At 38.5% G+C, this 13,893-nt stretch overlaps 1 protein-coding gene and 1 non-coding gene across 2 annotated transcripts; one reads left to right on the top strand and one right to left on the bottom strand.

The window, feature by feature from the left end:
- Window positions 1-1,271: 1,271 nt before the first annotated feature.
- LOC141601523 (uncharacterized) lies at window positions 1,272-1,742 on the bottom strand. The gene has a single exon (XM_074421812.1). The coding sequence runs from the start codon at window positions 1,740-1,742 to the stop codon at window positions 1,272-1,274; it is 471 nt and encodes a 156-aa protein (XP_074277913.1).
- An 11,725-nt stretch (window positions 1,743-13,467) lies between these two features.
- Window positions 13,468-13,574, top strand: LOC141603312 (small nucleolar RNA R71). The gene has a single exon (XR_012525197.1). It is a non-coding gene; the product is annotated as a small nucleolar RNA R71 (small nucleolar RNA).
- The last annotated feature ends 319 nt before the right edge of the window (window positions 13,575-13,893 follow it).

Consider the following 13,893-nt stretch of genomic DNA (forward strand, 5'->3'; position numbering starts at 1 on the left):
TATTGCCTAGACAAGAAGAAGGGTCGTCCCCTCTATACCACGCACAAAAGTGGATACAATGGAAAAGGGATCAATAGAATTTGAGTTTCATATGGGAGTTTGCTTTTGTTGTTGTTTTTCCCCCCAATTTCTTGTGGCATATAACATTTGAGAACACTTTCCTTGCCATTTCTTTTGATGTTTGGCTTTTTTAACACTTGACAATTTCAACTTTTCTTTGCATTTCTTTTTGAACATTTTCAAAGTCACCCCATTTGTAGTGAGGGTGCTTATATTTGAAGCATATGAGTTTTCATTTTTGTTACTCCTCTTTTCTTTTGATGCAATTGCAACTTTTTCTTTTCTTTTCATTTCTATTCTTGAACTCAAATTTTTGAACAATTTTTGTGTCCATTCCCTTTTGTTGACAAAATGTGGTAGAATGTGGATGATGGCTGCATGGTTTCAAGGGTCACCTTGGAATAAATGGTAGCCAATGAGTTATCACACCACAAGGTACTCTTGACTAGGCCTTAATCCATGGGTCAACGAATACTAGCATGACACATCCTATGGTGTTTTACAAGTATTCTAACAAGTAAAGTCTTAAGAAGAAAAAGTATCTACAAGGGCCTATATACACTTGTCAAGCTTCCCAAATAGACGGTTTCACAAAATTTTCTCCTAAATGCAACTATATGCCATGATGCAACTAACATATATACAACCTAATTCATATGCTTCTACCAACTAGTATGCCAAATAAACTAAATGCAATCCTAATTCCACATTGTTTATACCGCATCAATCAAAATAAAGCCACATAGTCATTAACATAAAGAGGAAAAAGGAGATTGGAAAGATCATACCATGCGGTCTTCAATATCCTCATGTCTCGGATGTGGCGTAGTCGATCAATGTGAAAAAGATGAACAAACACAATATATACAAAACTATATATACAAGACTACACTACAAAGGAAATGAACATATTTTTGGTTTTTTTGAATTTTCCAAATTTTTATGGGTTTTGTTTTTATGAAATTAAAAGACATATTTTTGAGTTTTTTTCGAAATTTTTCAATTTTTATACATTTTTGGAATATAAATTCTCATCCCCCACTTTATTTTGGACATTGTCCTCAGTGTACATGTAGGAGTAGGAATGAAAAAGAAATACATGTTTTTGGATTTTTGATTTTTTTTTTGCTAAAAGGTAAGAAATTATATTAATCAATGAGGAACAACAATACAAAGTCATTTTTAGTACCATACAATTTCAGTGCATATACTTATACTAATTGCACTCTAGATAAACAACAAGTATCTTTATAAGAAATTACTTCAGGTTTACAACTATGAAAACACTGAGAGATGATAGCCTTAATAGAATTGAATACACAAACAACTCTCTGTACTTGTCCATTAATCCGGGCTTCACTCCTTTGAGACCATATCTGATACCATGCAGCCAAGATAGTAATAGTGCAGACTTGCTTTCTCAGTTTACTCCACCTCTTGCTGGCTATGCTGGCTAGAATAGAAGGACTGCTGAAATCAGCAATCAACCAGTTGCCAATCAGCTGTAAAATCTGTTGACTGTATACACACTCAGTGAATAGGTGCAAGTGAGTTTCAGTCTGACTCAAACAGATACAGCATAAATCATCAGGATTGATATAAAGCTTGAATAATTTTTGTTTCAGCATCAAGGCTTCATTGGAAATTATCCAGGCTATAAAGGAATGTTTTGGTATGGCCATTTAATTCCATACAGCATTGCTCCATGAGACTTGATTCCATTTAGTTCTCAACCAGTTATAACACGAACTAACTTTATATCCACCTTGACTGATGCTCCAACTATGATTGAAAAACCCATCCTGAATTTTATCACGAACCTAACATATCTTCCTCCAATGCCAGCTGGCATTGGAAGTAGGTTGATGTTGATGTCAAGCCTGATCCTTACAATAAACATGATTCACCCATTACACCCAAAGCTTGTCAGGTTTCTCTGCCAACCACCAAACAGGCTTCCCAATGATAGCTTGATTCCAAATTTGGCTTTGCTTGAGCCCTAATCCACTTTTGACCAAGCAATGAAGGAAGCCCTATTATGTTCTGTGCTACTCTCCCATAAGAAGTTTTTGCAGATGGCATCAACTCTGTGCAACACTCCTTTGGGTAGTACAAACATAGAAGCTACTTAATTATAAAGAGAAGCAAGCACAGATTTAACTAGTACAAGCCTGCCTGCATAAGATAAACGTTTGGCTCCCAAGCTCTTAATTGTATCAACAATCTTATCAATTAAAACTGCACACTCTTTCTTTTTCAGTCTAACTAAACTGCATAAGATTTTTGATTTTTTTGAAATAAAGTACAAATGCAATGATATTATATGAATGAATGCATGCTCTAACTAAATACAATTCTATATGACATATATAACAAATGAATGCAATCTACATACACTACATTATGCATGATTTCTAGTAAACTATGGTCACCTATGATCAAACCTCCCCAAACCGATTTAAACACTATTTCTAGTGTAGAAAGAATAGGATTGGTCATTCGTGACTATACATGAATTCTAGTCTATATGCAACTATCTACATAAATCATGTGAAATATATTACAATGCAACTATACTATATGAACTAACTTATGTAAATGCAATATGAAATATAATACCAATGCAAGCTAAATGTATATGTATATAACTAAATGCAAGTGTAAATGTAATGCAAAGTCAAAGGAAAGGATATCTTACAAATGGTGGTTTGAGGGAGGACTCCACCAAACTCATTCCTTGTTGCCATGATTATTGATGTTGTCCATGTTGCTCAATGCTCTCAATAACCGGTCAAAGGCTTGAGCACAATCCTCAAATAAGCAAAGATAGAACAATGGCCATTTCAAAATGGAATAGAGCCAATCCTCCACAAGGGGCTTTTCATTAAAATTTCTCCCCTTCACCTTGGCCTTTTCATCATAGCCTTTTTGGCTCTCCAAATTAGCAAGCTTAAATTTCTTGTCATCGGGAGGCTTCCATTCTCTCTCGTCTCCCTCAAATATGGTGATAGCATTTGGATTTATCAATCCTTCATGAGTAGAAGGAGAATTCTCATAACATTGATGATGAGGTAGCTTTGGAATTGAGATTGTGGGTGCCAAGTCTCCACAAGTAAGCTCATTTGCAATTTTGTTCTTGAGCTTTTCCGCCAAGTACCCTTTATATGATGATTTGACTTTTTGGAGAAGATACACCATATCATCTCCAGCAATCATAGGTTCCATGGTGGGTACAAAAAGGTGTTCATGGTCAATAGGAGAGAGGAATTCATCTTCTTCATGGAAGCATACCTCAAACTTCTCAAGGATGGGCTCCTCAAGTGAGGCAATCTCACAACTCCATTCCTCTTCTTCATTCCATGAGTCATTGCAAGACACATATTCCACATAAGCTTCTTCCATAGGCTTGTAATCATCACTATCTCCATATGAATCATAAATGGGAGCTTCACTCCTCTTCACCAACTCTTTCTCTAATACCTCAACATCCACTTTAAATGACACACCCTCATACTCACAAAGGCTAAGAGTATTTGGCTTACTCAAACTCATGTCTTCTTCATCAAATACCACACTTTCATACTCACAAGAGCTCAAGGAAATTGGCTCTTCGCATTTCTCATCAAAGGTAACTCCTTCAAACTCGCATTCATGATCAATGTCTAAGGAATGGTGAGGAGTAGTTACTTGGGCTTCTTTCATTTGGGCAATTTGAATTGCCAACTCCTCACCATGGGTAACAATGCTTTGAAGAACATTGTCCCTATTTTGGCTCTCCTCTAGCATTTGTGTGAAGAAATTTTGTTGGTGTCCCATCATTTGGAGAACCACATCTTAAATGTCAAAGTTGGGCTCATCTTTTTGTTGTGGGTGGGTGTGAAAGTGCTCATATTGTGGCATTTGGAATTGGTTGCAAAGTGAGTTTTGGGTGGGTGGTTGTTGTTGATATTGGTGAAAAAAGTTGGGGTAGTAGTTAGGATTTTCATTGTATAAGTTGTAAGGTAGGTTTGTGTTGACTTGCTACTTAAACTCCCCATAGCCATAGTCATACTCAAAAGATCCACCACAAACTCCATGTGCCAAGTCTTGAGGCATCATAGCTAAGACAAGGAAACAACTACAACCAAGGAAACTACACAAAAACGGTAAGAACGAACCTTGAGGAAAAAGTTCCTCAAGGTTAAAGCACAACTAAAATAGACAAACAAACAAGAACATAATCACATAACACCGTCCCCGGCAACGACGCCATTTTTGGTCGGTCCGCTTTGAGCTTAGATTTCGGTTACTTGTCGCTAGGAGTACCTAGACCAAAAAAATATTTATAATCTTCACAAACAATTATACTATTAGTAAAGAGGCAAGTAAAGGTCGGATCCCAAGGGATGGGTATTGATGTAGGATTTTCGATTGCAAGTAGTGGTGTCTAGGGGAATCACAATTTGGGTTGAGATAAGAAGATCACTAAACTAAATAACAATAAAAGTAAGCAAGCAAGATGATTAAAAAGAGGTGTAAAGAATTGATTAAAAGCACTAGGGTGTCATGGGTTCATAGGGGATTCATAGGAATTAATTATACAAACATATTCTCAAATTATAAGCAAGCAATTATTGTTGTGATAGGATCGAGTTGGTTTATATCTTATAATCCGAGGAAGGTTTGGGTCCCGGAGCCGAATCGATTAGATTGTACAACACCTACAAGTCGACTTAATCCTCCCTACTCAACTATATGCATGGTCTAATGAGACTCGAGTTGGTTTATGTCTTACAAGTCTCATTGAAAAGGTAAGTGATGGTTAAAAAATGCAAGGATTCATAGGCTCGCATTTCATCAAACTGATCGGTCCGTTTCGTGTTCACAATTAAATAGATGTGGTCGTTGGGTCACGTCCGAATCAAAACACAATTTATAGCTTCACAAACAACTCTACAATTAGTAAAGAGGCAAGTAAAGGTCGGATCCCAAGGGACGGGTATTGAAATGAGATTCCTATTGAAACTAGTGGTGTCTTAGGGGTGTCACAATTTGGGTTGATGTAGAAGGTCACTAAACTAAATAGCAATGGAAATAAACAAGCAAGATGAATTGAAAGGGTTGTAAACAATTGATAAAAAGCACTAGGGTGTCATGGGGTCATAAGGGATTCATGGGAATTGATCATACAAACATGTTCTTAAATTATAAGCAAGCAATTATTGTTGTGATGGATTGAGTTGGGTTATATCTTACAACCCTAGGAAAGTTTGGGTCCCGGAGCCGAATCGATTAGATTGTACAACACCTACAAGTCGACTTAGTCTTCCCTACTCAACAACATGCATGGTCTAATGAGACTCCAGTTGGGTTATGTCTTACAAGTCTCATTGAAAAGATAGGAGATGGTGATAAATGCAAGTATTCATAGGCTTAGCATTTCATCAAACATAACATGTGCATGAGTTGAGATCAAAACAAGCAAGCAAATAAACCATGAAAGCATATTAAATTAAGCATGAATCATTCCCCATGTTGGTTTCCCCTAATCACCCATTAACCCTATCTAGGTCACTACTCACTCATTATCATGTTGATCATGCTAGCAAGGTTGTCAATCATACCAACAAAATGAAACATGATGAATAAATGAAAGTAATTAACAATAATTAAAGAGGGATTAAGAGAATTATACCTACTAATGATTCCAATAATAAAGCAAAGATAAAAGAAGTACTTGATTCTTGATTGAGAGGTTGTCAATCTCCCAATAATAACCCAAATAATCTTCAATTACCCAAAATAAAGGACGAACAAAAGAGAGATTAAGGAAATAAAACTTGTATTAGAACTTGATTAATTGTTGATTACAATACTAAAGAGGGATTTGATTGATATTAACTACTCTAATTATTGATAAGAAGAACATGCTCTTCTAATTAGACTAATGGGGTATTTATACTGGAAATTAGGGGGATGCATTAGGGTTAACTAAGGGCTAAACTAGTAATTACACTTTTTAGATTGAGCAGGGAGGAGCCGGTATTTTTCGAAGGAAGGGCTTCTTTCTTTGTAGCTTGGAGAAGACGAAATTGCGCTGTACAGGAATCCGTGCGTTTTGGAGTCGGGACGGGCGGATTCTGGTGGTGGAACACGGGCGGTTTTGGAGGAATCCGGACAGATTATGGTGATGGCAAACCCGAGCATCTTGGGATGAAACCGCAGGGATTGTGCATGTGGAGGACGGCCAGATTGTAGACAATCCGCACGGATTGTTCCTCAGCAACATTTCTTCTTCTTTTCTTCCCTTTTCTTCATAAATTCCTTTGGGATTTCCTTGGGGACTCAAGGATCCTTTCTCAACATTGCTCATCTATTATAATATGTACAAAGGCCTTCTAATCTTGTCTATCCTTGATGCTTGGTCATTGAATTTGATCAATTTAGTCTCGTTTTGCCATGAAAATGCAAGATTTGCACTCCTTTCCTACCAAGGGATCAAAATCTCAAAGAATATGCAAAACAAAGAACTAAAGACAATAAATGACCCAAATATGCACTAAAAAGCATGGGAACAAGACTAATTCGGGGTCTAAATATGCGCTAATTATGGTCACATCAAATATCCCCAAACCGAACCTTTGCTCGTCCCGAGTAAAAAGGTGACAAAGACTAGGACCATTATTTAAACTAACCTAATAACATAGCCGATATGAGACAATTAGCGGGTCTCACTCCGCCCCTTCAACTCACAATAAGACAACCATTAGGTAGGATGCCTTCTTGCAAGGCAAGGTGGGTCTTGCCAAAATGGCGACACATCCAAACATTAAGCACACAAGATCACATAATGGATGCATCTACAAAAGGAATAGCCACTTCCTCATCAAGTGACGGAGGCAACCAAGAGAGAACAAATTTAAGAGCATGTAATCCTTCACAAATACTAGTTCAACAAATTACTAGGGCTAAGAGGATGGCACTAAATCACCTCCAAATGGTGTTAAACTAGACTACTTTCGTCCTCAATTTCCAAATGCTTTCGTCAAGAGCGATCGGATGGTGGTGGAATGATGATCCCTATGATGCTAGTAGCATATGACATGACAAGTCTCGAATTCTCTACAAAATTAAAGGTCATGGATCATCCCAAGCTCGACAAAGTGGCTTGACAAAAAGGCTTTTTGGGAATGAAATGCTCAAATCTTTATACACAACGGGTGGATATGACTAGTATTTAAAATTGTCCTCATTTCACTTTCACATTTAAAAAATTTAAGATGGGGTTTGTCCCTTCTGGGCTAGTGTCCTTTGCTTTTGCCAAGCGCTTATTAGGCAACCGGTTAACCTCTAGACAATAGCTTTTCGGGGTGATAGTCTCTCTGTCTCTGGGCGGCCAAATTCACAACCGTGTGGGGGCCCAATTCAATGGATCCCGCTCCAAAGCACATCGAAGTGGTACGCCTCCATCAAAATAATTAAATTTCTCAACATTCAACAATTCATAACTTTTGAGGTTTCTTTGGCATTAAATTACTTCCACATGACAAAATTTTCGAAATGAGCACTTCAAGCTTATTGATAGAAAGTATTTTTAGGTTGCCTTACCACAAGGTCAATCAAGGTCACCTAGACAAGTTAACCAAGTGCACATCGCATCACGGGGTTGGATAGGTGACTCACATGCAAACCCTTGACTAGGCTTTGGGTCATGGGTCAAAAGACACTAGTATGACACTATCTTGGGTGTTTTACAACCATTCTAGTAGGCAAAGTCTTAAGTTGAAAAAGTATTTGTAATGGCTTAGTTGCTCTTGTCAAAGTTCTCAATTAGGCACTTTTCAAAACTTTTTTCTAAATGCAACTACATGCAATGATGCAACTAATATAAACATCCTAATGCAAGTGATTCTATCAACTAATATGACATATAAACTAAATGCAAGTCCTAAATTCACATTGTTATACCGCATCAATCAAAATAAAGCCACATAGTCATTAACATAAAGAGGAAAAAGGAGATTGGAAAGATCATACCATGCGGTCTTCAATATCCTCATGTCTCGGATGTGACGTAGTCAATCAATGTGAACAAGGATAGAACAAATACAATGTATAATATATACAATATAACTATGCTACAAAAGGAATAAACATGTTTTTGGGTTTTTCAATTTTTCAAATTTTTATGTATTTTCGAAATTTTTCAATTTTTTTGGATTTTTGAATAAGAGTTAAGTTAGAATTCCCCATCCCCACACTAATATGGGCATTGTCCTCAATGGCCAAAATGATGGGAAATTATGCAAACATGATGCATGATTTCTACACTAAATACAATCTACACTAATCTATACTACATGATGCATGGTTTTTGTTTATGATGGAGAGGATAATTTAGATTACCTCCCGTTGTGTATGCATTAACTTCCCCAAACCGAGTTAGACACTATTGCTAATGTCCAAGGATGGGTGTAGTTCATGCACACACTATGCAATGCATGAAACTAATTTGTCATTTTGGATTTTGAAAGTGGGAACAATAGAATGAGAACACCTCAAAAAGTACCGAGGTGTGAGTCCTCAATGATGCTAGGACTACTCCAACAATGATCAAGAAAAATAAATAAATAGAACAAAGAGATAAATAGACAAACCTTGAGAGGGTATGAGCCTCCAAAGCTTGCTAACCTTCCATCATATCATCACTATCATCATTATCCTCATTAGAAGTGGTCTCATTGCCACTTCCCTCTTCACTTGCTTCTTCACCTTCTTCTTCATTTTCCCCATCATCCTCTTCTCCTTCTTCACTTGCTTCCTCATCAATGATATCATCAACTTTTTCATTACCAACAACCTCATTATCACCCGGAACAACCCTAGATGCACTCGGAAATAGGACTTCCTTATCCGCCCAACTAGGCAAAGGACATGATGGGTCAAGTAGTCCTTGCCTAGCTAAGTGTAGGAGGGGTGGATATTGAGCCAAGTAAGCATTTTTCCGATCCTCAAAGGCTTGCTTGTGCATTGCTTGCATGAGAAGAGTCAAGTAATCATTTCTTGCTTCAACTCATTCCGGCTTGAACTCTTGATACTCAAAAGGGTAAGGTGGTGTGACAATGGAAGAGGAGGGTATTTCAAGTTCACCCTTTTGTTGTTGGATAATATACTCGGCCTCTTTTGAAAGGGGAAGTAGATAATTGGTCCGGTGGACACTCAATCGACAAATCTTTGAAGGCAAAGTGAAAGAACTAGCCTCACTAGTGAGCCATCCATACTTCGTGTCAAGAGGGTTATGGGCAACCCACTTGTATTTGTGTATCATAGTATGCAAATCAACGAGATGACCACCTTCTTTCGCCTCATACTTGTTATCTTTGTTGAAGTTATGATCAAAGTATTTAGCTAGGATAGTGACTAGGCCTCCATTTGCAATAACGGTAGTGCCTTTCTTCCCACAATCAATGTTGAGCCATCTATCCACCAATAGCCTTAGAAAGTTGAAAGGCTTGGTGTGTACTCTTCCAATGTTCAAAGCCGACTCAAGAAGAACAAAATCGAGTTTGGTGAAATGATTGGTGTCTTTTCTTGCATTGATGGTGCTCCCTACGACCTTGTGACATACTCTTATGCCCGGATGGTGGACTAAAAGAGCACGACTCGTATGAAAGTCTTCAAATTTCCTACCGGAAATTGCCTCCCAAAGAGGGTCGGGGTCATATTTGCCAACATTCTTAAAATAACTCGGTTCATCACTAAGACCCAAAGCTTTACCCAATTCCCTAAAGGGGATGCGTCTTCTAACATTAGCTAGACGAAACTCGAGGTTCTCCATAGTCTCAACCTTGTTAACTTTCAAAGAACTCAAAAATTCTAAGGTAAGGGAGGGGTATGTCAATTCTTTTGATTCAAACAATTTCTCCAACCCCATGGCTTTGAAGAAGGTTCTAGTTTGCTCAAGAACACCCAATTTTTCTAAGGTATCTTCACATATAAACTTGGTGGATTGAAATGATTTTCTAGCAAACTTAGCAAAAGTGTCCCTATGGGTTTTGGAAATAAAAGTTACCTCCGGATAGTTTGCAAGTTGATCAATTTCCGGAGTAGTAGATGTTGTTGCACCCATGGGAGGTTGTTGTTGTTGTTGCACTTCCAAGTTTGGGTTTGCTACCACCATAGCCAATGCTTTCTTCGCTTGAAGAGTCTTTTGCCTTAATGAAAGTGTCTTTGCCTTTGGTGCCTTTGCCTTTGTTGCTCCATTAGTCCTTGCCATTGATGAATTAACCAAGAAAGAGTGAAAAATCTTCAATTTCTAGTGCACCCAAATCGATTTAAAGATGAAAGGCTTTGCCTTTATGAATTCAAAAATCGACTCAAAGGTTGAAGATTTTGTGCTTGGTTTTGATTTTTATTGAAAAAGGAGTGATTGATTTGTTATTAAAAGGATGTTTTGATTTGATTTTGGTCAATGTAGTTGAGGAATTTTGTTTTTGGGATGGAGAGGATGAGAGTTTTGAGTAGTGTTATGAATGAAGGAATGAAGAAATGAATGTGGGAGGGGTTTTATAATGCCCGAAAAATTCGAACTGCAGGGGCAATCCATGCGGTTTCTGCTCAAGACGGGCGGATTCTGCCTTTTCTGGGTTGGGAAAAACTCGCCTAAAGACGGGCGTCTTTTAGTGAAGACGCTCGGATTCGCAGACACGGGACGGGCGGATTCTCCTGAAGACGGGCGGATTTCAGTCCAGGAATTTTTCTTGTTTTCCTCAGCTTAGAAGACGGGCGTCTTCTCTTCAAGACGGGCGGATTTTCAAAGACGGGCGGATTAGGATGTAGGACGCTCGGATTTGCCGACAGTCAAAAATTTGAAAACTTCAGCTCAATTCAGGACGTGCGTCTTCTACCCAACACGCTCGGATTTCTTGAAAACGGGCGGATTCTCCTGAATCCGCTCGGATTCGACCCCTTTGTACCGGATTGGTTCCCCATCCGTGTACAATGCATATCCCTTGCCATTCTTCCATTCTTCTTCATATCTTGTGTTCTTCATTGTGGGGGCACTACTAAGGCATGGATAGCCTAGGCAATTGTCATCCCCACACTAAGCTAAAGCACTACACATTAATTGAAATTATTAATCCCTCCCTCACTTCTCTAAAACTTGATAATTATCTTGATCAAAGTATAAAAATCCAAAAAATAACAAGAATGCAATACAAGAATTGAAATGCAAGTTAGGGAGTTAGAAATATTTACAAATGGTGGTTTAGGGAGGACTCCACCAAACTCTCATTCTTGATGAGATGTCAAGGGGGCATGTCCAAGGTGTTATTGATGTTGCTCAACACCTTGAAAAAGTAATCAAAATCTTGTTCATTGTCATGGTAGAGGTCTTCAATAGACCTTGGCCCTTGTTGTCGGTCTTGATCGATGGCATTACCAATGTAGGGATTAAAAATCCCTTCAAATTCATCGTCCCAAAGACCACAAACTTCATTAAGTTGATCATTGAAAATCTCTTGATTTGATGGTGACAACTTTCCCATTTCCTTTTCTTGGCCAATGAGGCCATCTTCTTCTTCTTTGTTTGATTTTGGTGAGCTTTGCAAGCTCTCCTTGTCACAATTCACTTGCTCTTTGAATGGAGCATCTTCAATTTTCTTCTTCCATTGGAGTTCCGACTTCTTCCTTTCATCCTTCCGACTATAATGATCGATCATAAAACACGGTTCATGTAAACAGGGATCTCTCATAGTCTTGTCAAGATTAAAAGTTATACTCTCATCTCCCACTTCTAGAGTGAGCTCACCATGTTTTACATCAATCACCGCACCCGCGGTGTGTAAGAAGGGTCTTCCAAGAATGACTGGAATTTTGGAGTCTTCCTCAATATCAACAATGACAAAGTCCACCGGGATGAAAAACTTCCCAATTCGCACGAGGACATCTTCCCATATCCCTAATGGTGTCTTCGTCGATCTATCGGCCATTTGGAGTGTGATATTGGTGCATTTAAGCTCTCCCATTCCCAACCTTTTACTTACCGAGTACGGCATAACACTCACACTAGCCCCTAGATCACATAAGGCTTTGTTTATTGTGGTGTCGCCAATGGTACACGGTATTGAGAAGCTTCCCGGATCCTTTAGTTTTGCAGGTGAACTCCCTTGAAGTATTGCACTACTCACCTTAGTGAAGGCGATAGTCTCAAGTTTCCGGATCGACTTCTTCTTTGTGAGGATGTCTTTCATGTATTTCGCATAGGCCGGCACGTGATTGATTAATTCCGTGAAGGGAATTTAGACTTCCAAATTCTTCACAATTTCCATAAACTTTCCAAGTTGGTCATCAAATTTGGGCTTGGCTTGACGACTTGGAAAAGGAAGTCTAATCACAATGGGCTCCTTCTCCTTGACCTTGTCTTCATTTCTCTTTGAAATTTCTTCTTTTGATGATTCTCCATCTTTGGAGTTTTGCACAATTTCTTCCTTATCACTAGCTTCCACAACTTCATCCTCAACTTGCTTCTTCGGTGCTTCATACCTTGTACCACTTCTCAAGTGAATGGCACTAACCGTTTCATGTCTTGGGGGATTACTTTGAGGTGGTAATTGCCTCTTTTGTCTTTGTCATCTTGAAGATGCTAGTTGAGTCAATTGTGTTTCCAACATCTTGGTGTGAGCTAGAATGTTGTTGATGGTGGTTTCCTTTGTTTGACTATCTTTTTGCATTTGAGTAAAAAACTCTTGTTGATTCTTTTGCATTTGGAGGACCGCTTTTTGAACATCCAAACCTTGGTCATTTTGGTGATTGTATGGATTTTGATTTTGGTAACCTTGATTTTGGTTGTAAAAGGGTCTTTGATTTTGGTTTCTCATGGGAGGTGGAGTGTAACTTGTTTGAGGATTTTGAACATTTTGGCTTTTGTATGAGAGATTTGGGTGAAACTTGGTGTTTTCATTGTAATAATTGGAATAAGGGGTACCACTCTTGTATGCTTGGAAAGCATTTACTTGTTCATTTGTTCCCCTACATTCACTTTGGTCATGTCCCAAAGTTCCACAATTCTCACATATCCCACTTGGGATTGATGAGGATGCCGTCATGGCATTAACATGATGCTTTGGTGATTTTGAGGCTTCTTCATGTTTAGCCATAGCTTGTTCAAACTTTAAATTGATTGTGTCAATGTGAGCACTAAGTTGAGCACCCAATTGAGTAACGGAGTCCACTTCATGCCTTCCTCCTCTAGTAGCCTTGCGAGGTCTACTATATTGTGAGTTATGGACCGCCATTTCCTCAATCTTGTTCCATGTTTGATTGTCATCAACTTCAGTGAACATTCCATTTGATCCCATGTTGAGAATGTTCCTTGAATCTTCATATAAACCGTTCCAAAATTGTTGTACCAAGAACCATTCGCTAAGTCCATGGTGGGGACATGAGCGACAAATTCCCTTAAACCGCTCCCAAGCTTCATACAAAGATTCTTCATCCCTTTGCTTAAAACCCGTAATTTGAGCTCTTACCATGTTAGTCTTTTCTGGTGGGCAGAACTTTTTGTAGAAAGCTAGAGCAAACTTCTTCCAAGAATCTATTTCGAGAGTGGCCTTGTCAAGGCCCTTCAACCATTGTTTCGCGGTGCCGATTAGAGAAAAAGGAAATAAGACCCATCGAATTTGGTCTTGAGTCACACCGGTTTGAGAAATCGCATCACAATAGTTACAAAAGGTTTCCATATGAGAATGAGGGTCTTCACTAGGCATCCCCCCAAATTGGCTAATTTCGACTAATTGGATAAAGGCGGATTTGGCAATAAAATTTCCGGTTAGATGTTGTGGTGTGGGAGTA

This window comes from Silene latifolia, chromosome 9 (assembly GCF_048544455.1).
Source record: "Silene latifolia isolate original U9 population chromosome 9, ASM4854445v1, whole genome shotgun sequence".
In the NCBI taxonomy this organism is placed as follows: Eukaryota; Viridiplantae; Streptophyta; class Magnoliopsida; order Caryophyllales; family Caryophyllaceae; genus Silene; species Silene latifolia.